The 27,806-nt window shown below is 38.2% G+C and overlaps 1 protein-coding gene across 3 annotated transcripts in view; it reads left to right on the plus strand.

Moving 5' to 3' along the window:
- SLC10A7 (solute carrier family 10 member 7) overlaps window positions 1-27,806 on the plus strand; it is a 174,031-nt gene that overhangs the window by 26,568 nt on the left and 119,657 nt on the right. Inside the window, exon 5 of one of the 3 annotated variants that reach the window (XM_032224160.1) lies at window positions 11,067-11,639. The exons of the other annotated variants lie outside the window; for them this stretch is intronic. Coding sequence (XP_032080051.1) covers window positions 11,067-11,120 — 54 coding nt within the window. The 3' untranslated portion in view covers window positions 11,121-11,639. Of the gene's footprint in view, window positions 1-11,066; window positions 11,640-27,806 lie in introns of those variants that run through there. 3 annotated transcript variants of the gene reach the window in all.

The raw sequence follows: 27,806 nt of genomic DNA on the forward strand, positions 1-27,806 counted from the left end.
AACTGGGTTACAACTTTTTACTCTTCTTTTTCATCGTGTAAACAGTAGGCCAATCAGGGGGGAAGAGCCCCGTTCTTAGCCTATAGGATTCTGGAGTGCTGGCTGACAAATCTACTAACAGGTACCCGTATGGTTTGTGAGTGGCATCTTGGAATACTTCTAAAAAATACTTTGTGTTAGTGGGATACATCTGCCTGGCCAGTGTGACAATTTGCATTTGATCACGGGGGCTTCTGAATAAAACCAAATATTTGGAATTCAGAGCTATTGTCCTCATTTTCTTACCTTGAAAAAACAGGTTTTGTAGTATGAGAATAATGCTCAGGTTTCTGTGATGAACGTACTGTGTAAAAGCCTTCTCTATTTGGTCGCTGTCACCGACAGATGCCATGAGATCATCTATCACAGCTAGAGTTACTTGATTTGGCGGAAACAAAACATCATCTTCAAAAGAAGACGGAAGACCTTCCACAAACTTAATATAAGGGAATTTATTAAGCAGCTCTTTGTACAGAGGTTGCCAACAGCTATAAAACCATACAATATTTTGAGGAGTTTGAGACAATACCCCATCACCATGTTCTAACATTTGTTTGATAAAAAAAGATTTACCAGAATTGGACGGACCACTTATAATACAGGAAAAAGGGTGTACAAATTGTGCAATGTTTTCCATTCCCCTTAATAACCGTAAGGCAGTGTACAGTAATCCTCACTATTTAATAACCTTTTATTATACACAACTTTTAAAGTTTTTCGGAGGACCCTCGTTTCTAAGGTCCACTGTTTCTTAACCCTGACAATTCCCAACTGTTCTACACTGATCTCCTTTTTTCTCTTTGCATCAGGCAGACAATAATCATCTACCAAATCTTTCAAACTGTCAAAGTTAACTTTACTGCTATTACCACAATTTAGCGTGATACCCTTCACTTTTACCACTGCTTCACCGTTGGATAAAGCATAAGCATACGTTTTTGGGCCGGCCGCAACAAACTCTGTTATCGTAGTGTTTGGTGGAATTTCGCTTGTCAGTTGTCCTAAATAATCACCCAAAGGGGGTGTCCACGCCCCCTCTCTACTTACAAAGATGACTGAATCGGTGTCATGGTACAGACACCTATCGCCCAGCCCCTCCAGTAGTCTGTATAATTCTAGCCGTGCATAAGCGGTCGTAAAGCTGGCAATGAATACATTAGTGCATGAGGACTTGGTGGGTTGGTTCTTGGCAGTTTTCCACGTCACGACAGCTGTCTCTGTATCTACAAACTCACATGAAGAAACATCATAATAGGGTACAAAAAGATATTTGAATAATTCCTCAGGGTTTGTCACCACTGATGTGGTCAGGTGATTGGTGCTCTGCCCAAACTTGCCCCACAATGAATTTAAAAAGAGTTTGGCAATCTGTCTTTTGGCAGGATTTACTTCAATACGGTCACGTCGTAAATGGACCCCTTCCATCTTTTCGTAATCCTGAATATATTGCTCTTTATCCTGATCTGTTTTGCACCATTCAGGGTAACCACTGGCCTCCTGTTTCTGTCTGAGATGCATGTTCATATATCCTGAAAATAGCTCATTTGAAGTTTTTTCAAAATGCCAGATCTCATAGATTTCAACAATTCTGTAACCTTTTTCTAAGGCTACATTCAATTCAACAGTACACCATGTACCGGTCAGAGCTCTTTCCTCATCACTGTGTTTACAGGGGGAGGTTTGCAGTTTTTCTGTGCAGGTAGCGCACAAACGAAACATTAATTTGCCCCCTGATTTGTGAGGTAGGACTGGGAAATAGAGATTCCTTGGCGGGTACACTTTGACTTTGACTAGCCCAAAATATTGCTTTATGTCCCCAAAGTTTTGATAGATGATTTGAGGGTGCCCAATTGGATACTCCTTGGTCTTATTCACAAAAGGGTACAAACTGGTGAAATCGTAGTATAAGATTTGTTCACCAGGTTTTGGTTTGTAGTACAGGCATGTAGCATTTGTTCTACCACCAAAAAAAGCATCTCGAGGATTCAAAGGAGCTGGGAGCTTATTCTCAACTAGAAACTGCTTCAAAGAGGTATCCTCCTCCACCATGGCTCGCCACTCATGTTCCCAGATGCAGCGCACAGCATAACCCTGTGACCTGAGGTATTCTTCTTTAATCCTAGTACGGCTGTGCAGGCTACCATATGTTGTATCAAGTAATTTGTTGAAGTCTTTTTCAGAGTAGCAGACAGGGCACCCATGAAAAAAACACCCGTGAAATTCAAAAGCTGTGGGGGTACCATTTATGACTGCGAAACCATCCAAAAAATATTTGCCCACTTTCTTTTCACCACCCTTCAGAGCATGTTGAATATTGAGCTTCTCAGTGTGCTCTATATACAACAACCATTGAATCGCTGGAGCCGAATACCTTTTCTGTGTATTGTGATAATTGTCCAAAGGATCTAAAGCAATGGTATTGCTTTTCAAATACATGAACAGGTACTGTGCCATGCAGACAGATGCCAATGTGATATATTGGAAGGGGTCAATGCATTGAATCTCCTCAACAGTATCCAACCCGACCCCACTGCTGTACTCACGCTCAGTCATTTTCATCACCTGATCCCTAAATCGAATACATGCCTCTCTTAATATATCTACATCCTGTCTGCAATAGTAAGCCAGGGCATTCTTTAGTTTAAACACCGTACCTCTATTAGCAGTGTGCCATTTCAGGAATTCTTCTCTCTCCCCGGGCATCATAGTTTCTGGGCTGTAATACTTGGTTTCAGGGAGTGGCCCCACGTAGTCTTGATTGGCCATTGTATTGAATAAGTGAGGGAAATATCCTTTGCAGCCTTGAAACCCCATAGCTTTGGGTAATTTGGATAATTTAAGTGGTAAAAATGAGAGGCTATCAATAAACCGAATCTTATAGTCTGGAAGGGTAATACACAGTAGTTTCCCACCCTGACTTATAAGTTGAACCCTAACCTTTTCTCGGATCAGCTGCCTCAGTACAAGGTATCCATCATAACCTTTGGAGTTGTGTGCAATAAAAGTACAACCTTTAAACTTATGATTTATAAATTTCTTTATAAACTGTTCCAAGCATCTAACACCATAACAATCCCACCTCACAACATCTTTATCGTCCTCATCTTTCAGCATATCCCTGGCACATGTATAATTAGGTATGTGGGTACCTGTTCTTGGCAGCATTCAAAATCATAAATAATATATCTTTCGCCAATTCGTGGTCGGTTCCAACGATTTTAGAAAGCATAAATGACCTTCCAAGCTTTCTACCTTCTCAGAGCACTGCCCACATTTGACTTCCTTGCACTTTTTGTGGGGGGTAAAGACATAAAGACCACACGTTTCACAATATTGTTTAGTCTTACACTCAACTTTTCCCTCCTTAGCGAGTTGTGCATGTCTTTCAGCACATTCCTTAGACCGACAAGGTGCTTTGCACCTACAGCACAGCCCCTTCTCCACCTCAACCTGCTGACACTCTTGCTTTAGGCATGCTCTGCAAATATATTGGCACCCGTGACTAAATTTGTGGTGATAAGCCGTGTGGCAGAATTTACAAAAATAGTGTTCGCCCAGAAAGCCCTTGATATTTTTAACACCATAGTAATGCCTGTCGTGCAATAATATAAATACTATTTTTTCTTGCTGCGGGTGACCTGTAACAAAAAAACGCCACCCGTCCTGCATGTAAAACAAGATCTTTATAGTGACCTGTAAATGTTTTTCAAAGATGTGTACCTGAGAAAAGTCAATCCTGTTTCCTGTGGATATACCCAGTTTGCTGTGAAGTTCCCTGGCCTTGGTAATAATTTCTTGCTTACTACCATCAGAACCAATCAGACAGAGCAAACAGCTGGCAAAACAAAGAAATTCGCCTTCCACATTGAAATCTACTAGATGCTGTCTTTTTTTCTCCAGTACTTTGGTAAGCAGCAAAGTATTTAACTTCCTAAGCCCCCCTCCCTCCTTGTTCTTCACGATGGTAACCACTAATTGCAAATCACCCCCCCACAATATCTCAGCCTTACTTTGTAGCAGATTTTCAACACTGGTCAGAAAATCATCAGCGTTTAAATCATTCATACACCTCCTATGAGAAAAGATGGGATGGTTTAACCCCTCTGCATCCAACCGTAGTTGAACAAAATCATTTGGGCCGATGTTCATGGCTACGTTATTCAAAAGAATCTGTATCACATTATGTATGGCCTCTATAGCAACTACAAAAGATCGGATTTGATCAAGATTAATAAATCTATATCTCTGATAATATTCCACAGCTCTAAAATTCCGGATAGGATTTTCCCACGCCTGCACCATATCCAGATAAACATTGTTCACATTTTGAGAGTTTACAGAGCCAGGAGCTTGTAGCTGGGACATAGTATGGTGTGTATCCTCTTCTGGTTGAGAGACAGTCATAGTATCACAACTAACACTGTCTGCTAGGGATTCAGGAAGCCCGGCGCCATGCATTTTTGCTTTTTTGCAGGACGGTTCTGATTAAACAAATAAGCAAAGAAAAAAAAAAAAAGTTATCACCAACATTCCAAATAAACACACACACACACACACACACACATTTAGTTTCTAAAAAATAATACTAATAGAGTTATAGTTGGATAAAATGTGAGATATTATACCTCCTAGCGGACTTTGTGCTGTGCGGCTTGTGGAAGGCTGAGGGGTCATGTTATGCTGGGACCCCTGGGATTCTGCAGGAATAGTGAGATCAGCGAATGCTTGATCGTCCACCCATTCTGGAGGAAAAGAAAAAAAACCCCAATAGTCAGAATTGTTGCAGAATGTTTATAAGAATCTAAATATATGAAAGTATGAAAGATAAATACCTTCATATGCCCTCAAACATTCTGAGTCTGTCAATTCATTCTAGTGAAAGAAAAAATTCAATCAAACAAATAAGCAACCACTCTATAAAAACCATTTTATATCTAAGTGCTTCAAAATTAGGCTTAAAATTACTTACAATTGTAACACCCATCAAACATTCTGAATCTGTCAATTCATTCTAGTGAAAGAAAAAATTCAATCAAACAAATAAGCAACCACTCTATAAAAACCATTTTATATCTAAGTGTTTCAAAATTAGGCTTAAAATTACTTACAATAGTAGATTCCATTCTGAACAGGGGTCTTCTTAGCAGTTCAAATTGCTCCAGAGGTATGGTTATGCCAGAAACCAGTAAACATGACTAGACCTGTATAGTCTCCTGCTTTTATACACCTTAGTGACGTCACAAATTAATCACATCAGAAAAGGGGAGTTCTTCACACCTTATGCAAAAACTGCCCGCCCTGCCTAGCTGAAAGAAGCATTTGAATAGAAGCTAATGTAGTAATATCACATGAGCTTTAATTAAACTGTATCTCTGTGTTTAACATCTGACAAGTTTAAACAGAAGGGTCAGCAAAAGAAAAAAATATAATACACCTTTCATGTGTTTTGTAAATCACATTTTATTATAAATTTCATAGCTTTAACAGTTTATTGTAATTAATTTCTGTTACATTCTGGCATATGATCCTCTTCAGAGCCAATGGTAATTCAGCTTCAGTCTTTGACATTAATGACAGCGGTTCATGGCTATTCTTTATACACTGTATGAATGTCTTGAGATCGTCAAATGTATCCCGGGTGAAATATAATTTATCCATTTTGTCAGTAATACTGATGATGACCCAGAGAACATGTGGCATAGAAAGCCGAATACATAAGCTGTTAATAAGTTCTGTTTCATTGTTTCCATCCACATTATCTTCTGATTTTAAACATCCCATTAAACAATGATGTATTATTTTAATAACACACGCTTTCAGAACTTGCGGCATGCTGACATTTTGAGGCTCCACCGCTTCTAAAACAGGAAATAAGGTAGAATTAGATTGGGGGTGGGGGTGTGTGTTTCAACTAATCAAAATACTGTTTTCTTAATTTTTATATCAACTCACCATTTGATATTTTGCAGAATCTACAATAACAAAATTTTATATTCTCTTCAATGAAGACAGGTCTTTTTCTTATTCTACGCCCATGCTTGGGAGGTTTGGGGATCAAATTTATATCAAACAAATCCCCTTCTGAAGTTGCCATATAGGGTTTGTTGCATTCTGGCATATGATCCTCTTCAGAGCATTCGATGCTGGCTTTTGCTGTTGTTTTAAAAACATCTTTGGAATCAGAGGTTGCCATCTTCAAGAGACTGCTGAAATTAAGGCAAACTAACCAGCTCTTCTAATGACAAGTGCGCCTCGCGCATGCGCGGAATAACAGGGGAGGGGTGGGGTGGGCAGGTAAGACGTGTCTGGGCCTGCCCCACACATGTCTCTTACGCATGCCTGGAATCACAGAGGAGCGGGGGTGGGTGGGCGAGTAAGGGCTGTCAGGGCTTATCCCTGGCATGAATGAACAGGCTTATCCACTGCATGCAACCTGGCGGGGTTGCCTATTGTGAACATTTTAATTCCTGTTAATATTCCTTGTCTTTTCCTGTTGGCGGGCTTCAACCTACCTAGAAGTAAATATCTTTTAGAGAAAAAATGGTTAAATGCAGACCCATGTCCCAACAAAAATTAAAACCAACATTGCCTAGAAATAAATTCTTTCTAGGATAAAAAAAGTGGGCTTAAATGCAGCCCATACCTTTTAGAGAAAATGGTTAAATGCAGACCCCCATGTCTCAACAAAAATTAAAACCAACATTGCTTAGAAATAAATTCCTTCTAGGGAAAAAGTGGGTTTAAATGCAGCCATTAGGAGATTGATTACAAATAAAAAACATTTTTTTATTTCACAACCCCACTCCCCCCACCCTTGAATGTCCATAGAATTAATCTAGGGTTAAACTAATCATGTACACAGAGTCTTGGCATCTTTCTTGATGGGGTAAGTTTCAACCCTATTTGATGGGGTTAGGCCATTACACATATCCTGCTAGGGCTGCTTAGGCCTTTACAAATATTCAGCTAGGGCTGCTTAGGCCTTTACAAATATTCAGCTAGGGTTATGATCTTATGAAATCTTGCACCACGTGGGTCAATTATGCACACCCCAGCCGGGGAGGAGGGGTATACACGTCACATCCGGAGGGTGGGGGCTGTGCACGTCACTTCCGCTTAGGGGGCATGATCTGGTGACGTAATCAGCACGTGGGTTTGTTTACTTTGATGACGTCACTGATCAAAAGTACTGATAATTTTCATTAAAAAAAGGTATGAACTATATCTACTAACATTATATGTTATGTCCCTACATGTCCCGCCCTAGCCTGTCAATCAAGCATGTCGCAAGATGATTGGACTAGATGGGGTTTGCATTCAGGCGGGAAATTGGACGGTTGTCATTGGTTAACGCGCTGACAGCCTGAGAGTATAAAAGAGCTGTCAGAGCGCAAATTGTTGTCTTGTTCTGGTTGCTTAGTTGAAAATAAATTGTTTGCATTAATGCCGAGTCTGCTTCTTACCTCAGATGTTCAGTACATTATACTTGGTGACAAAGATGAGATTCTGAGGAAAAGGTCCCTCTCAAATAAGAGCGTCATTTCTAGAAGCATTCTAAATACTTGATCGTATCAGTAGTATGGTGGCTACAACCCCGTTCGCTGCCTTCATGCCTGAGAGAGAATCTTGGGAATTGTTTATTGAACGATTCGAATGTTTCTTATTCACAAATGACTTTAAAGACATTTTGGATGAAAGAAGAAGGGGGTATTTTCTTAATTCATGCGGGCTGGAGATGTTTGCTACAGCCTGAGCTTTAGCCACCCCAGCTTAAGTTTTTACAATACCTTGGGACACCTTACTAGCGAAACTAAAAGGGCACTATGCTCCAAAACCTTCCCGCTTCCCAAGGTGGTACGCTTTCCGCCAGTGTATTCAAGGGGAGACTGAAATGGTGAGCCAATATGTGACAGGTTTAAGAAACGCCGCCATCCACTTTGAATTCCCTGATCTGGATGATGCACTATTACAGCAATTAATTTGCGGTGTGAAAGACCCTCGGTTACAACGCTGTTTACTAGCTTGTTCTGACTTAAATCTATCTATAGCCATGGATGAAGCAAGAGCAGCCGAACAATCTGATCGATTGGCTGCTGAGATTAAAAAGTATCAATCTTTCCATAACCCACCAGTCCCCTCTCCTATGGTGAATCAACAAGAGGTGAAGGGAAATGAAGATTTATGGCTACCTGAAGAGGGAAGCCAGCTAAACCTAAGTGCCACAAGGAGAAGGAGAATCCCCGCTGAATTACCTCAGGCCGGCTGCCTCAGTTGCAGAGAAAACCACTTATGGTCATCCTGCCGTTTCAAGACAGCGGTTTGTCAATATTGCGGTAAAACGGGGCACCTTGCTTATGTGTGTAAAGCTACCCTACCTACCTACCTCAGATGCTGCTGTTCAACCCTTTATTCGTGCCAGTGGCAGACCTGCTAATTGCCGGGCATCCAGAATCACTGACGACTGCTATGCCATTGACCCAGATTTGGAGAAAGATGAAGCCATCAACACCACGTCTACCGCTACAGGCAGTCGGAAGAAGAAGTACATCACCATCCGAATTGAGGGGGCCCCTTGCGAGATGGAGATGGACACCGGCTCCATGAAATTATCACATGGGACACCCTCAAGTGGTTGGTACCAACGTTTCCGGAAAGACGCCTGAAGAAATGCCATTGCATTTTAAAAGATTATCAAAATAACCCAATTCCCCTTAAAGGAAGTGGTAAATTCTTTGTAGAGCACGGCCAATTTAAAGGAAATTTGCCTATGGCCGTGGCAAACCCATTAGCCACTTTATTAGGGCTAGATTAGTTCAAAGCTTTGGGTTTAGAGATAATAATCCATACTACGCTGGATGCATAATGAACTCACCAAAGAATTTTGTGAAGTATTTAATGATTCCTTAGGTACATATAATGGATCTCCTATTTCTTTTAATTTAGATCCCAGCGTCACGCCAATCCGCCTTAAAGTGAGAAGGGTTCCTTTTGCCTTGCAAGCTAAGGTAGATGCAGAGCTTGATAAATTGTTAAAACAAGGCCGTAGATTATTTTAGGTGGGAAACCCCAATAGTAATACCAATCAAGTCAGATGGATCCATTGGGATCTGTGCTGACTATAAGGCGGCAATAAACAAAGCCTTGCAAGCACACCCTTATCCAGTTCCCGTGGTGCAGCATCTGCTGCACTCGCTGGGCCAAGGAATTTTTTTTGCTAAGCTTGACCTAGCTCAAGCTTATCAGCAATTGACAATGGACAATGTGACGGCTGATGCTCAAATGATTGTCACCGATCGTGGGGCGTTCCGGTGCCACAGATTCCAGTTTGGAGTTTGTGTAGCGCCCGGCATTTTTCAAAGTATTATGGATGCTCATAGCATTAATCCATTCCAGGCCAAATTAGAAGCCATAAAGAATGCCCCAGCTCCCACTAATAGAGCTGAACTACAAGCCTTCCTGGGCTTGCTCAGTTTTTATGTTATTTTTTTACCCCATAAGTCTTCCGTCGTGGAGCCTTTGCATAGACTGCTTGACAGCTCTACGTCATGGAGATGTGACAGCTGTGAAGCGCATGTGTTCGCGGCTGTCAAATCTTTTTTGACATCTTCTGCTGTTCTAATGCAATACAATGAATCCCTGCCGCTCATCTTATCCTCTGATGCTTCTCCTTACTCTTTAGGGGCAGTTTTGAGCCACAGATGCCCAAATTGCAGCGAGGCTCCTATTGCTTATTTTTTCCCGCTCCTTGTCCAAAACAGAAAGAAATTATAGCCAATTGAACAAGGAGGCTTTGGCGGCCGTGGCAGGAATCAAAAGACTTCACCACTATTTATACGGCCATTCATTCCTCCTACAAACAGACCATAAACCCCTCTTAGGTATTTTAGCCGGTGATAAACCTACACCTGCTATACTATTGTCACGGATGTTACAGTGGGTTGAATTCCTCATGGCATACTCATACCATGTGGAATACAGACCTGGGAAGCAATTGGGTCATGCAGACGCATTAAGCCGTTTGTCCACTTCCTATTCTGGCTCAAGACCCAACACCTGCAAGCACCGTATTACTAATTGATGACTTGGAGTTGCCTCTGTCCACAACTAACATTGCAGCACATTCAAAAAAGACCCCATTCTATCCAAAGTATTAGAATGGGTTCGTCAAGGGTGGCCCGTTGGCCAACTGTCGGAAGAGTTCTTGCCTTACTTTAGATGATGGATGGAACTATCTGAACTTAAAGATTGTTATTGGGGTACTAGAGTGGTGGTCCCAACCCCATTACGCACTTCGATATTGCAACATTATACTTAAGTCACCCCGGCATCGCCAGGATGAAGGCTTTAGCTCAGGGATATGTGTGGTGGCACAAACCTCTAGGCAAGCTCCATCAACAGCTCCTCCAAAGGACTGGGACATGCCAAGAGGACCTGGACCCAGATCCATTTAGATTTTGCGGGCCCAGTCCAGGGCCACTCTTTTCTAGTAGTGGTTGATGCCTTTTCTCATGGGTTGAACTCTGTTCTATGCAATCCACCATAGCAGAATCCACAATTTGAGCGTTGCAACATTTATTCACAACTGATGGCATACCGGACACTTTAGTGTCCAATAATGGCCCGCAGCTGACCTCTGCTACTTTCTAATCCTTTCTAGCTAGTTTAGGTATTAGGCACACACTAGTAGCCCCCAATCATCCAGCTAGCAACGGCCGGGCTGAACAAGCTGTATGTTCTGCCAAAGAGGCATTAGGACCATGGGAACAGAAATTGAACACATAATTGTTCTTGCAACATACCATGCCTTGCCCTATTTCGGGGAAAAAGTCCAGCCGAACTCTCATGGGCCGGCGTCTGCGTACTATACTTGACCATTTGCATTCCGCCTACCAATCTGACACACCACCACAACTTAGTGGTACACGAACTTTTAAACTGGGGAAGGGGTATTTGCCAGGAACTGTATTGGGGATCCTAAATGGGTTTCCAGGCCAGATTATACAAGTAACTGGACCATGTTGTTATAGGGTCCGGTTGGAGGATGGGCGTCAGTGGCGGGCCATGTAGACCAGCTGCGGTGACACAAAACGAACCATGCATACTCATGTCGTGCTAAGGACGTCCGTCAAATCCTTCTGTTAGCTGTCCTGCTATTCCTGAGACCTACTGACCAGAATGCACCCTGGACCTAACTATTCTTCCATGTATAACCACCTTGTTCTCACTGGAAAGATCGCCTGTTAGTGCAAGATGCTTGGAGAGGGCGGGATCTTCCAAAGGCCTCGATGTGTCCATGCCACCGGAGAGGGGCCTGAGCGAAAACCGTCTCCAGCTGCAACAGAGCCAAGGCGTTCTGGAAGGAGCCATCGTAGACCCACCTACTTGAAAGACTATGTCTGCACTAACTGGGTGGAAGGAGTGTTACATCCCTACGTGTCCCACCCTAGCCTGTCAATCAAGCATGTCGCAAGATGATTGGACTAGGTGTGTTTTGCATTCAGGCAGGAAATTGGAGGGTTGTCATTGGTTAACCTGCTGACAGCTGGGAGTATAAAAGAGCTGTCAGAGCGCAAATCGTTGTCTTGTTGCTTAGTTGAAAATAAATCGGTTGCATTAACGCCGAGTCTGCTTCTTACCTCAGACGCTCAGTATATTATTACATCATTACTTTCAAAATATCTATACTTTTGACAGCTAATTATTCAAATTAGATTCTTAATTTAGAGTAGTTTTAAAGTGTAAAATCAAGTTTATGTGGCAGGTGATATTTTTTATAATCCTGCATTCCAGAAGTATTTTCGGTGGTTTATGTATGCATTAGCCACACCCAAATTTGTCTCAATTAACTCATTCTTTCCCTGTTTGGCAGAATTTGGAGAATTCTGCTGAATTTTGGACATTTCTTGCTGTCATTTTGTGAGCTGGCTCCAGAATGTTTCTTGAGAGTCGTGAATATTGGCATGCTATAAACATTTACAATGAAAATTAAAACTTCTATGAGAATCTCCCATTTTTGGTAGTTGATTTTTTTTAAACCATGCAAATAAAGTATATTTAAAGTTAAGCATGGACTTTTATTCTTGTATTATAGAATATATAAAATATCTGTTGATGGTCTTATAAAGATCCTCATATATTGAAATGAGGATCTTTATAAGACCATGCAGTCAACAAATATTCTATATATTCTATAATGCAAGAATAAAAGAGCATATTTAACTTTAAATATACTTTATTTGAACTATTGTTCAATATACTAAAGACTAAATGGAAAGGCAATTCCATCACAGTTTTTAAAAATAGTGTCTGTGACTGAAATTATTTGTAAGCCAAGTAGAATCTTGCTTCATCAAAAATTAGCATTTTGTTGATCTTTAATAAGTTCAAAGAGCTCTGCTGTTTCTTCCAACTGTGTATAGGTTTCTGAAGGGGTCTCAGATGGCTATATAGTCTTCTGTAAAGCACGGGTATAGCCTGGAGGGATTCTTCAGATGCCCAACACCACCCATTTCTCTTCTTAAAAGCTGTCTAAACAATTTAGATTCTGAATTAGTATTTTTATTCTGACTTCAAAATTTCTGCTATTTCCCTGTAATGGAATGTGAACATATTGTAATGTATCATTTACACACACAAACAAATATGGTGTGCAAATTGTAACCTGCATTATTTACCCACTTAACCCAAGAAAGTTTGGTTTAGACCTAAACCACTGTAGATTTGTATGAAACCAAATTAATCACTTATTGGGGGCTATTCTTCATCTCTAGAGATTAAACAATCTCCTGAAGGGACTATTGCCTCCTTAGAAGTTTTTATGTCCCCAGGAAGAATGGAAGGGAATAGAAATAATGGAGATGACTTAGGTTCTTCTCAATTAATTTGGCAGTGTAAGTTATACTACTTTAGATTTCTTTTTAATCCTCTAGAGAAGGTTTTCTCAGAACTGTGAGGTGTAAATTCCCAATCCACCTTTCTCAAAGTTGTATTGTTTTCATTATTTATTTGTGTTCCTTTTGGTATTCATTTGGATTTTAGTAGGAGGTGTGTGTATTTTAAGATTACATTAAAGCGGAGATATGATGGCAAAAGGATTAGAACTCCCTGTTCTAGAGGGAAACAAAGGAAAAGCAAATGAAAAGGGAAGTGAAAGTTTATAGCCACTTTTATGGTGGCTTGGAGGTTTGGGGAAAAAAACCCTTTCTGCACAAAATATAACCACACTTTGCCAGGTTGTGCAGCACACAGAAATCAAGCTATGGAATTGAGAAAGAATATTGGCTGGGACACTCATGTTGCACAAATAGAGTCAATGAACCAAAATCCAAAGTTCCATGTGTTGCCTTGTATCATCTCATACAAGGGAAATGACTTTATCAATAAATATCTTTGATAGATCTGATCAGAGGGGCCAATAATCTGAGTAGGGTCATCTATTCTGGATAAAATTACCTACATTAGAAACATTCTTGATCATTCATTTTCTATGGACAAGTAACAATAGCACTTTCTGAATTTCATATTGGGATTGTGAAAAGACCCAGGTTTCAAGTTATTCATGCTGTGGATATTTGTAGACCTGAGTTTTCAGTGCTATTCTAAGTAAAGGCAATTGTTAGGTTTTTCTCCAGTGCTAAAAAGAGCACCTATTTCATATCTAATACAGTGACATTGATTTGTGAGTAACTCTCCCTAGAATTGTATTGTCTGTTTAAAAAAAAACACCACCTTCCATTACTGTGTTTATTCACGCTTTTAGCAAAAAGGGATATGTTTTTATCTTGAGTTTGCCCATTTTGAAATTTCTTTAGTAAGCAGCCTAAGCCCTGGATTCCTTTACCTGATCATATAAATTAAATTAAGCTGGCAATATTATCAATACTTTAAAAATATCTTCAAATTGATATCTTTATCTAAATGTTTATAAACTCAAAGGGATTACACACAAATTAAATTGATACAATAAATAAAGGACCGAGAATTTATTAAATGAGCATGGAAATGAACATGGAAGTTGTTCAGTCTTAGAGAGATAACGAAGTATGATAGAGGCAAACTTTTGGAGGGAGCAAATACTCTGACTAGCTAGCTGAAAGGACTGAACTAGGTGCCGTAGTGAAGTTAGCATATTTGTCCCAATCTATATTTAATCTTTTTTGCATAAATTGCATTCCATCAGTTTTTTCCATCACATAGTGGATATCTGGGGACTATTCATAACTTAAACCTGTTATTTAAAAACTTAATATACCTGGAGCTCGGCACACTTTTAATTCTGGCTTCTAAAATTCCTTTAAAATAACAAACACACACAGAATGTAACACACACTGTTTTAATTGTAACTTAATTATTAGTAATAGCTGTTGAGGCTGCAGAAACTGAGGAAAGCTGATTTACACTTTCTGATGTACTTTATCATGTTGAAGAATTGCTGTTATACAAAACGTGATTATATACAAAACAAGCATTTTTTTACTGGTTTGGCTGGAAACAGTTGATTCACTTAAAAAACAAGGTAGTGCTACCTATGGTACAGTGACACACTCTTTGGTATGTCAATCTTTTTAAGACTGTCTCTCTGTTATTGAGAGATGAGCAGCTGAAAGATAACATTTTGAAAGGAATACTTTGAGTTGGGAATTTGATGTTGAGGACTCATTTCTACCTCATTGTCTAGACTTTCAAAAGTTAAAATGGCAGTGAGTCAATCCCTCTGGAAACTATGCAGAAATTCAAATCATAAATAAGGAAATGCATCAGGTACATTAAAAGAAGTGGAAAAAATGGCTTTCTATCCTTTGTAGCAAAGTAATGGGCACACAGCTTGGCAGGAGCTGGTTACTATTGAGTTGGCTATAACTGCCACAGGTTGATAGGCAGGTGATAAGGCAGCTTCCACTTGGGTCTGCACAGGAGGCCTACCTAATATGCTGTCTGCCCTAAGGGCCTATGGGAACACAGTTGGATTATTATGTTAATGCATGAGCCTGCTGCCCTCTTCCTATCCCAGCTGGGTTCCCCGTTGTTAGGAACTGCTTTGCACTGACAGTGGAGTAATATGCTGCATGATTGAAAGGGCAAAGGGGCTGGAAGAAAAACGAATAGGCCTGCACAGATATGTAAATGAAGAAAGAAAGTCAGTAGGTGGGTTTCTCTATACATATAGCTAGAGAATTTATTATAAAATGAGTAATATGGGGCTGCTAGTTACATTGTTGTTTAAAAGCTTAATTAAAATAATATATTCATATTGTCATCTTGTATACTAGCCAAATACAAGTAGAAATATTTCCAAAAAAGGTTTATTTGCCCATTAAATGGTTTGATGCTGTAAGAGTGCCCAGTATATATACGTATTTAAAAAATCTCAATTGTTTGGTTCTTCAAGATTTTGAAATTTAGTTGTTTTTTGTATCCCATTACTCATTCATCACAAAAACTTAGTCAGATTTTGTTTCTACCTCCAATATATAGTTATTTTTAGGAAAAAAAATTAGTCTGATCTGGTGCAGTATGCTATAGCAGTTATAGTTCTTAGCTATCTATTATAGCTAAGTATAGTTCTATTCTTTCAATGTTTTACATGTTAAGGTTAATAATACAAGTTTAGCATCTATGCATCTTCTCCTTCATTGTATACTTGATTTTCCTTGACAGAAATCAATTATTGCAAGGTTCCATTCTGGTGCTCAGTTTTTTTCAATGTTCATTTGCTGTTGCTTATGGATAGAACAATTCTGGAACTTCAAAGTGGTAGGTTTATCCTAGTTGTTGACTGTTGTAATTGAAGAAATGAATAGTTGCCCCATCCTTATTTTTAGTGTGCCATAATAGAGACTTCAGTTTGACAGATATTCTACCTTTGTAATTTATGCAGAGCTAAAAACCATTGGAAAATGCCTCAAAAATAGACATAAGTGTCTCTGCACAAGGTTTAGAACTGTTTCTTTGGTTGAGTGTGTTGTAGTAATCAATACGCTCAGAGCACTGGACAAATGCAAGCTCATAACGAAAGGGCAGCCACATGCTGATTACTATAGTCCTGGTAGACTAGCAGTTTTGAGTGTGCAGAATATACCCCTAAATTTTTATGCCAGAAGTTGATGATTCTCTTCTATTTAGTCTACAGTTGTAACAAAAATGTTCTCTTTAAAGGGATATGTGTGTGAGAAAAGCATGTGACATCTTTCTCTTAAAACAACACCCAATGTGGGCATACAATAAGATTTGAATTATGGAAATTGGACAGTATATACCGTAGATACTATTATGGTTCATCACACAGTGAGCCAGATGTTCAGGCTGGACTTTGCCTCTTTATCCTCTTATTGAAACCTGAGATAGGCAAATGTGAATGTTAGATGATGTTAAAAGTATTGTTGAAGGATGCAAGCTGTCAGAGTATAAAGCTGCCTTTTGCAATTGATCAACTCTCATTTGTCAATGCCAGTGGTGTTCAAATGGTGCCCTAGTTTTGGGATTGCATCCAAGACATCTACTGCTATTGCTTTCCTTACCATAGTCGGTCTATTTCTATTAGCAGGTTTTGTATTTTGTTATCTTTTTTTATTCTTTCTCTTCTATTCTGCTATCTCCAGGTACTACCAGCCATGCCCACAATCCAGACTTTTTTGTCTTTCTTATTGGCAGTTGTTAAATCTGGGGTGTTATGTGGCAGGTGCTTGTCTGTTTAAATTCTAAAGTCTCAGAGCACGTTAGCTTCTTCATTTTTTATTACTTGTTATTATTATTGCTATTGGTTGCATAGTCAGGACAGATGTTTAGACTGCATTTGGCATTTTCAATCTATCTATAGAGTCTTTCCCAAGGACCTAGGAGAGGCAGATGTTGTTTGCTGGTGTTAAGGTATCATCTCAGGATGCAAGCTGTTCCAAGAAAAGCTGTCTTTTACAACTAATAGTGATTTTGTCCAATGCCAAATGTGATGCTCAAATGTTTTGGGACTGTCTGCAAGGCACATAGTACTATTGGTACAATTGTTGATGGAAGAGTGACTCTTCATGTGGCACCTCCCTGATCCAGGAAAGGGTACAACTGGTGCATCAGATGAAGTTGTTCAAAAATCTCCCTGACCACAACTCTCACCTGCTCTTCAAGTAGGAGCTGTAAATCTAGGAAGATGGTGTTAAAGACAAAAGAAGCCAGAATTTTAAACTTGGAGGGTATTATCTGTTGACACAATTTCAAGGTTCTTTTTTTAAAGTGAGTACATTCTTTCACTTTAAACAAGAAATTCCTTAAATTTTTCTTACTTTTATTTCTCAAAGTGTATATCTGAAGTTGATGTTTTAATTTTAATTTGTTCCTTCTAGTCCAGGGTTTCTCATGAAATATTCTGTATATACTGTATATTCTGCCGTATAAGGCGACTGGGCATATAAGACGACCTCCTACTTTCAGGCGCCTGCGAGCGGGCTGAAGGCCTCTGCACTGCCGGGCTTTCGTAGTTTGAGCTCAGCACCTTCCTCCTCCAGACTGCAAACTAGACCTTACTAAGCCATCCCAGCGCTCATCCATCCATGTGCCCAGGCGAGCAGCGCCGAGGTTATCGATTGAAAGCCGGTGTCTGCACTGGTGGTTTTTTGCTTGGTGGCGTTCCTTTTTCTTTTCTTTTGGTTTTTTGGTATGGCCTTTCCGATACTCAGCGTATAAGACGATCCCTGATTTTTGAAATATTTTTTTGCGGTTAAAAAGTCGTCTTATATGCCAGAAAATATGGTAATTTAAATAAGATGGCAATGTACAATATTCCAACACTTATTTTCTAATTTTAAATTATTTAGTTTTCACTATGATCTGTTATAACTTTTGCTACCTGTTTCTCCTACATGTTTTGAATAGGCGGATAAGATGGTTTGATACTCCTATATTTACTTTTTTATTTACTGTGTTTTAAATGTCACTTCATTATGAAATTCTGAGCAGTTACAGTAATAAAATAAGTAGAATTAAAAACAATAACAAAAGAACACCCCCTCCAACTATTACATCCTGCCATTGTGCCTGCATTTCAATGAGAGTATGATTTCCCATCTTGTTCTCCAGTGTCACATTTTACAACTTTACAAAAGGTAATAAGGAAGGAATTGATCCAGATATCTTTCAAGACAGGTTCCTCCAGAAGATGAAGGACTTTACTAAGAAGTCTCTAAGCTGGAGTCTATTGATGACATTCCTTTTGTGGAGAGCACGCTTTGTTTCCTGAATTCACTCATTAATTTGATTCAATCTAGAGTAGGGTGTCTCACTGAAAACAAGGCCCTAAACATATAAGAATGTCAAGGTGAAAACTAGCACCTTAAGCTGCATCTGGAAATTAATTAACTGCTATGTTTCTCCTATAGAAGTAATTCTATATGAATAAACATGAATACATAACATAATTACCTAGACCACTGTGTACTAAACTAGCTGCAGCTTCCTAAATAGTTCCTATGAGCTAAATTCAAGGTGGATGTGAGATGAGGAAATCCAACATATTTGATGCAATTATACAAAGGTTCTCTTGGCCATAACATCTCCTTATCCTTCACCAGAACCTGTTAATTCAAGAGAACCTACATATTTTGAGCTCTGACTAAAGGAGAATAGCCTTATTCAGAGTTAAAGATAACATATACCTAAAATATGTTAGTTTTAAATCCTTAGTCACTCTATCTTGATGAGATTAGATCTGACCCTTTTCCCCCCAAATCCAGATTCCAGGAACTGGGTCAGGATCACCATATTTCTTGTCTGCTCAATATTTGATATACAATTGAGGGGGAAGAAGGCGGGGCTTAGCAGTGAGAAGATGGATTTTCAGGCTATTCCTGAAATTCCCCTATTCCGAAGCATTTGGACGGTCCCTTTTTGGACCCAAGCTGTCCCGGAGAGACAGTGAAAAGTAGGAGATCCATTGGCCCCAGAGACATTAGCAAAATCTCTGGGGGCTTGGAAATTAACCTCCTTTGCCAGTGACTTCCGGATTAGCCATAAGGCTAACTGAAACTGCAGATAGCTCCAAAGAATGGCGAAAGTGTTTTCAGCTGGTAAGGTGATTTTATTACTCAGAGAAAGACAGTCCGCCTAAAAATTCAAGCTAATTTAAATTAAAGAACAGAAGAATCTAGCGGCGATTTCGATCTCTTTATTGGTTTATGGGTGGTGGTTATCCTACTTTTAAAATGTTTTAAATGCTATTTACACGGACAAAGGATAGATTACTCCAACATCTCCTCTGATCCTCTGCAAGTGGGCTGTAAACCAATTCACTATAATTTGGCTCCTTACAACTTGACACTTTTATTGCTTGGCTGGATTGGTCTAAGATCTGATAAGATTGTACAACTCCCAGCTTGTTTTTATTTGCAAATACCTCAGAGTTCTCAAAGAAAAAATACTAACTGCGTACAAATATAGCGTATATTCAAGCCTCTATTCAAATGATTTCTTCGGCATTACAAAAATTATCTAATAATAATAACATTATACGAGAGGCACCATAAGCAAAAAGGTGCAAAGATTTTTTTGTATGGACTGGCTCATAAAGATGTTTGGAGTATTGGACCCACGAATGGCAACAGGATTAAGGCGGTTCTGTTACTGGAGAGACACAGGCTGATAGATGGAAGTGTACAATTTAAAACTAGCTAAACCTAGTTAAATTCATTTGTAATAGATATAGTTGAATAATAATTGATAATGATAGTAATGTATATAATGTTGAGTTGCTATGATAAATAATAATTGGAGAAGGATTATACTTGAAAAAGTAGAATCTAATTGTAAATGGCATAGTTTATAGAAATAGACCTGGAGCAGGCAACCTTAGAGCTGGTGGGTACTTTTGGAATTTTGAAACCATGTCATGAGTACACTTATAAGCTTATAACCTCCAGGCTATCATAGAAGTAGGTCTTGCCTTTACACTAGAAGGTTGCCACCATGTGGAAGTGATCAATCATAAGACATCTATTTTGTAGAGCGTTTCTCTTCATTAACCCTTCTATTTCTTTCCCCCAATACACTTCACCCACCCATTTTACTTGGTTTCTCTATCTCTGATCAAACAGACAAATATCCAATCAAAGCAGTCAGTTGTAAATGCTTACTATTCTGCTTTCTCTTCAGAGAAACATATACATTTGATGTTCTTATAATGAGTAAGTAATGCTCTTTTGTTCTACACCAGTGCTTCTATACTTAAAATAGCAGCAGAAACATGTTTGTGATCATAAAACATTCCAGGTACATTTAAAACAGCACCATTTAAATGATCTTTTTGTTTCACTTAGAGAATGACATTGTTTGGGATTGGAGGTGAGACGGACATTGATATAGCCAGGCCTCTAATCATGTTATAGATTATTTGCCGTGAGGTGGGCCCAGGCCAGGACCTTGACATGGTTCATCACAGCTTAAAATCTAAGACATTTTTAGCTTTAAATGAAACATCTTGTTTGGAAGGCTGCTTATTGTTCTGTATCCATTAGAGAATACCTTCTAAGGTAATTTAAAAGACAGAGAGGAAAAGTCACTTGGAGATATAAAGTGCTTGACTAGAGGAGAGTCACATGTTGGCAGTTACTTAGGCATTGCTGTTCAGGGGCCTCTTCTATTAAATCATAAAGTGACAAACCATTTGTTCTGGTATGACAGCTATTGCCTAGCCTCCTAAGCTAATAAGCCTTTGGTAGTGAACAAAACTGAGCCATAAATTAAAATTTCAGATAGTTTCATAGCTAGTGGTTTGGGGCTGTCTTTTATTCATTATTGAGTAACCTTTTACTGCCTGTAACTGTGCATGTTAAAAGTTAGATTTTGAAAATAACCCAGCAATTGATTTTGTCTGTGATCAGGAATATTGTAGTCCCCCCCCTCTCTCCCTCCCCCCCTCTCTCTCCCTCTCCCTCCCTCCCCATCTCCCCCCTTTCTCTTCCCCTCTCCCTCCCTCCCCCTCTTTCCCCCCCTCTCCCTCCCTCCCCTCTCACACACCCCTTTTCTTTTCTCTTCACACACAAATCCATTCAGGCCTGCATTCCTTCTCTTCCTAAGAAAGTAAGAGAGCATACTAATGTCTATTTACATATTTGGGAGTAAGTACCATTGTATTCAGTGGCATTTGATTTTGAGGAGACATGCAGTGTAAATCATTATTTTATGTGACTTAATGCAGGCGGCAGATAGATTACACTAGAATCCTCCATCAGTCAGAAGGATTGTGGTGTCATCAGTTTTTCAAATAAAATTAGATATGCAATTATGCTATATAGCAGCTATTGCTTCGTGTTGCTTTCTCAAGAACACCTGCAGATCTATTGAAAAGGGTCAGTCCTACAGTTATATGATGAATAATGCTTGTAATTACACTTGGTTAATAATATAGTTGTGCAAGAAGATTTAACTTCATGTATGTATTCTTTTTTTTATTTGTACTTTTTTATACTTGAAAACTAGCTATAATCCTATTTATTTTAACAAATAGGAACTCCAAGGCTTAAACATAATATTCAGGGTATTCATAATACTCAAAACAATTTATTTTTTATTTCTGAGAATATATTTTACAAAATAATTTTGGGATTTCAATTTCTTAACGATTAGAAAAAATAATTATTTTTCATTAGAGGCACCGTATATGTAGAATGCCTTCTCTATAATGATTTAGCTGATATTCACTGTTATTTGTAAGCACAGTGAGTATGTTTGTAAAACCATGGTAGTGAACATAATCTTTACATTGTTTATTTAATGATTTACTATGATGTAATATGTTTCATTGATTTTGACCTCATGTTTTTAATTTTACTTTGCAATATTTTAGTTTTTAATTTTACTTTGCAATATTTTAGTTTTTAATTTTACTTTGTAATATTTTATAATTGTTCTATTTTAATTATTTGTTCTATAAAGATTTTATAAAATTAATGTACTAATTCTCTGCAAAGAAAACTTTAGTTTATTTTTTAAGTAAAAGTAATAAATAACACTATTAGTAACTTTCAGCTATTAACAAAGCCCTCCCTACAAGCATGCACACATATAGCATAATTCAAAATTTAAAAGACTCTGGAAAATTGAAGGAATTAAGAATGATGCCCAATGATCTGTTTAGGATTTGGCCTCCCCTATTCTAAAGAAGAACTATTCTGTATCCTAGGAATAAATATTTTATAAGTGGCTGCATGCAATTTGTGAGCCATTTTAGGAGTAGGCAAGCTCTCATAGCAACCAAGTTAATAACAAATAATAACAAATATGTCTACTAAGTAGAAAAATTAATAGCAATAGCATTTAGACTTATATGCTGCTTCACAGTGCTTTCCAGTCCTCTCTAAGCAGTTTACAGGGTCAGCCTATTGCCCCCAACAATCAGTCCTCATTTTACTGACCTTGGAAGGATGGAAGGCTGAGTCAACTTTGAACCAGTGAGATACAAACTGCCAAATTGCAGGCAGCGGCAGGCAGCAGAAGTAGCCTCCTCATTGTCTTAGAATGTTAAGTCCTTCCCAGATATAATGTTCTATGTAGGAAGATTGAAACTGGCATTTAATCTTGCGGTTATCCCTGATCAAATTTTATTGAGTGATATTTTGTTGACTTGGAAAAGGAGAGGTTGAAGTTGGAGGATAACGGAAAATCCTCTAGTAAGAGATTTTTGAGATCTAACACTTGAGCAAAAGATCTGAATTTGCTTCTACACTTGTTGAATGTAAGTTGTCCTCTTATTCTTAGGTCCCCTATGATGACGATGATGCTATTATCTGGATCTATTATTGGAGAAAATGTATGAACTCCTTGTGCCTTTTATGTAATGTACCCCCTATCTGCAATTTTCTTGCAGGAGAAAGAGAACCTATATGTAGCTGGGGGGGAGGGGGATATGAAATGTAATTTAAAAAAAAATGAATAGATTTTATACCTTACTTAATACCTAGATATACACATACATGCATAAATTGCAGAAAGGGCACATCTGCCACTGTCCTTCTAGGCTAAGTTTGGAACAAAGGAAAATCATATACAGTTCTGGATTAGTGACAGTCTCCATTTGCAATATATAGCAACAGGATGCACCTCTGCATAAGAAACTGTGTGCAACAGTTTGCACAAAGGATGTTAACTTGAATTTGGGGAACGGTTTGGAAAATAGCATTTGCAGAGGAGTAATATCACAAATAATTAACAACTAGTTCATTTTCATTTTATTGTTTGCTATTGGATAAAAGTCAGTCAGATGACCCATTTGAATAATACTTTCATGTTGCAATAATATTAAATGTGTAAAGATTCATTCCTTGTTTGATGCTATTGTCAGGAACTAAAGATTGATTTCCTTGTATTTTTTTATTAAATTTATGCTAGGTGGTACAAAGATGCTGAAGTATTCATCCCTGTATATTTACCTTATACAAGACAATACTATTGTCTGCTTTCTGTAGAAATAGCTATTAAAAGTGAATTCTTTTCTGAAATCTTCACTAAGTAATAAAATACTAGAGGAATTGGCTGCAGTTGTTTTAGAAAAACATGGGCATTAAGAATGGATTACAATAATAGAAACAATGTGCTTGAGACATATTTAGTCTGGGAAAATGCATTGTTTGACTTTGTTTTTATTGAGCATATAACAAATATGTATAGTTTATAGAGTACAACAAAATATTAATAATGTGGATAATACGAGTAGTAGTATAATTCAGCAAGCAATAATAAGCAGCATGGAAATATTCCCTCTCCTAAAACAAAGCACTAAGGTTAAATCATACAAGAAGCATAACTCATAACTCAGTTGTAAAGATCTTCATAGGTGCCACCATATTTATGAACAAGATGCCAATGAGCATCTGTATAGAAAATTTTCTTTAACTTGAGTGCTACCACTAGGAAGATCACTTTCATGGCGACGCCAGCACATTTTTGCTGAATAGATATAGGATAAGGCTTCTGCATGTGCACTTAAAATGGAAACCAGGTTATTTCAGATAAGGTATTCACAGGCTAAGATTTTAAAAATTAAAATAAGCACTTTAAATTGTACCTGTAGGTAGTCTGGTACTGATACAGCTAATACACATTGACAAACTAAGATGGAATGATTTAAATAATAGTCATGATTTCTTGAATCAGCTATAGTTTCAAATGTAATAGCCTAAACAGGAGATTACCAGTTTAATTGAATAAGATCATTGTATACTTCCATTATATTTGAAAGTGTTACTTTTCATTTGTTCTTTTCATAATAACTTATGCATATACTTTTTGCATCATGATAAAGTAGCGCAACAACTAAAGACAGAGCATACAAAAAACTAATTCTGATAAAATTGTGCTTGCTCGCAACAGTGTAAGATTCTCTTGGTTTTTTTCTTGATTAATGGGCTATAGACCTGGGTGCTTACAGAAAATGACCACACTAATTGTTATATGGTTATAAATAAAACAGGATCTCAATAGCATTCTGTAACCTTTAGAATGTTTTAAGTGAAAATCAGTACTTTAAATACAACACCAATTGCCAACAGTGATGTGCTTAAACACTAGCTTAATAACTGTAGATAACCAGGAGTTGAAAGCAGTCAGGTAAGTGAGTTGGCAGAAAAAGGATGTAATGCTCATTACTTCTTTTGTTGCTTACCAAATGGGTATCGAAGCAGGTAGCTGTGTCCCTCTCACTATGCATAGAAATGAGGTTTTGTCTGTCCACTACAAACCCCCAAGTGGGTAATACATTTGGTAGACTTAATTATAAGATTCTGCTAAAGATGCATTATACACAGATTCTATTCTTGCTATTGTCTGTGCGCAGGTTAATATTTGTAAATTTAAATAACTCTGAATTTATAATAGCTGCAGAAATCATATTGTTTGTAAATGCTGCATTCCATAAATTAAATGTATATATAGCAATAGCAATAGCAGTTAGACTTATATACCGCTTCATAGGGCTTTCAGCCCTCTCTAAGCGGTTTACAGAGTCAGCATATCGCCCCCACAGTCTGAGTCCTCATTTCACCCACCTCGAAAGGATGGAAGGCTGAGTCAACCTTGAGCCGGTGAGATTTGAACCGCTGAACTGCAGATAACAGTCAGCTGAAATGGCCTGCAGTACTGCACCCTAACCACTGCGCCACCTCGGCTCAATATATAGATATTATGATAATCTTATTGATTAGTATCCACTTTGAGCTTTTCTTTTTTAAAGCTCAGGTTCAATGGCTAATTGTTAATTCAGAACTTAAAAATAAAATTGTTTAAGACTCAATACTTTGTCAGTTAAAAATACAACAATAAATTGCTTCAATTTAATTTAAATTCTGGCAGCTCTAGTCCAGTATACTCCAGATGTATTAGGCAGGAATATTGGAAACACCCAACCAGTATATATATCCAAGATGTTTTGGTTAGAGGAGGCTACAATGAATTATGAACTGAAATCTCCTTTCTTCCAGTGGTGGGTTGCTCCCGATTCAGCTGATAAGCTGCTGCACGCACACGCGAGCGCGTGGGGGAGTGAGCCCGAACCAGTAGTAAAAATATTTGCAACCCACCACTGCTTTCTCACTGCTTGTCACTGGCAAGTACATTAGTCTTTGACTTATAACCGTAATTGAGCCCCCAAATTCTGTTGATAAACAAGGCAATTCTTAAGTGAGTTTTGCCCCATTTTATGACTTTTTTGCCACAGTTGTTAAGCAAATCACTGCAGTCATTAAGTGAATCTGACTTCCCCATTGACTTTGTTGGAAGCCAGCTTGGGAAATTTACAAATGGTGATCACGTGATCTTGAGGCAGAGCAACTCTCATAAATGCATGCCAATTTCCAGCACCCGAGTTTTGTTCATGTGTCCACGGGGATGCTGCAGGAGTCGTAAGTGTGAAAAACAGTCATCAGTCACTTTTTTCAGTGCCATGTTAATTTCAAATGGTCACTAAATAAATGGTTGTAAGTTGAGGAGTACTTGTCTATGGAGATTCTCAGTCATCCAGGTCATGGTTGTCCCAAAGGTGCTTTTTGTTTCTCTTCTCATCCAAGAAGCTTCGTCAGTTCAGGAACAGAAGAAGCTTTTTGGATGAGAAATGAAACATTTTCAAAGAAAAAAACCCAAGAAAGTCTAGTTGCCTTTTGAGGACTACTTGCATTCCTGCAGCCTCTGATAAAGAAGAGAAAAGTAAACTTTTTCTGTTGTCTGCCTATGTTAAGACTTAATATACTTCTTTTGAATTTTATTTTGAAAAAGAAAAAAATTAATTTAACTATGAAAACTATTTTTGCCTTAGAATATGCTTTAATAAATTATATAATTGCTATATGTGTGAAAGACAGAAAGAATAAGAACAAATCAATAATAGGTTTATCAAGTAAACGTACAGTAGGCCTAAGTGTCATCCAGCTCTGTTTATTGCAAGAATAATGAGCTGTACACTTTGATACTTATAGCCCAAGCTAGATATTGCTGAATTTTCTACGCTCATTATAAAAAAGAAGCTGGACTTTACACTTTTATTACAAATAATGAAGTTTTAAAACCAGCAAGACTTTTCGGGCGGGGGGGGGGGGGAGAAAATGTTTTTTTACTTCCAAGGGACCATTTTATAGGTATGTAGTTACCAGTAGAACCGTTTGCACATTTTTATTTTGCTATCCTGAAATACTATTTTTTATATCCATTTTAACAGTTATTTAAGGGTCCCTGTGTACTTAAAACAGCATCTGAATATAGATACTTCTCTCTCTCTCTTAAATAAAGCTACATCATCACTTGAGTTTTCCATCAATGCAGAAGAATGAGAGGGGAGTTATAGCTGGAACAATATGTAAAAATACTGCTCGTAAAAAAAATGCCTTTATTAACTGTCATCATCCCCAGAATATATGTTCAAATAAATGTTGTGTAATAACTAAATTTGAGATTAATAGGTCCCTTAAGAAATGGTGAAGTCATTCAGGATAGTCAGTGAAAAATAGGCTGCAAGAATGTAAAATGCACATATTGTCCTGCTTCCATGCTCTCTCTGGTGTCCTTCCCATTTGTCAATGTCGGCAAGCTCTGTTCTCATTAAAACATTTGTGAACAAAAGCAACTTAATTTTCTTAAGAGGAAAGGACACCTGATTCAATTTAGCATCTGCAGCCAATAACCTGAATATATATTCTTTTTCAGCCTGGAGTCAAACAAATAGTGATGAGTGGCAACTGAAATAAAATACACTACTTTTTAACCAATCACCATTATTTTTGAAGCCTCTAAGGTATGCACATTGCAGACTGAAGGAAACACCCGCTTCTTAAAAACTGAAGTTAACATTTAACTGGGATAATAATCCATTTTATTCCGAAAAAAGATTTTTCACACAATATAGGCAAAGCCAAATAAGGCAACCATAGTTTTTACACCTCTTCACATTATAATATATAGTAGATTTTACCTGTGGCTGACATTAAAAGTGTCTTGTATTTATCTGCTTCCAAGGTAGTGGCCATCCAATATGGTCTCAAGCTGTAAATTGTAAATATATGTGTACTTTTTTGTTAACTTAATGCATACAATTCACTTAAAGGTAAAGATTCCCCTCACACATATGTACTAGTCATTTCCAACTCTAGGGGGCGGTGTTCATCTCTGTTTCAAAGCCAAAGAGCCAGTGCTGTCTGAAGATGTCTCCGTGGTCATGTGGCCGGCATGACTAAATGCTAAAGGCTCCCGGAACACCTGCCCACCAAAGATGGTTCCTATTTTTCTACTTGCATTTTTACATGCT

This window comes from Thamnophis elegans, chromosome 9 (genome assembly GCF_009769535.1).
Source record: "Thamnophis elegans isolate rThaEle1 chromosome 9, rThaEle1.pri, whole genome shotgun sequence".
NCBI classification, from domain to species: Eukaryota; Metazoa; Chordata; class Lepidosauria; order Squamata; family Colubridae; genus Thamnophis; species Thamnophis elegans.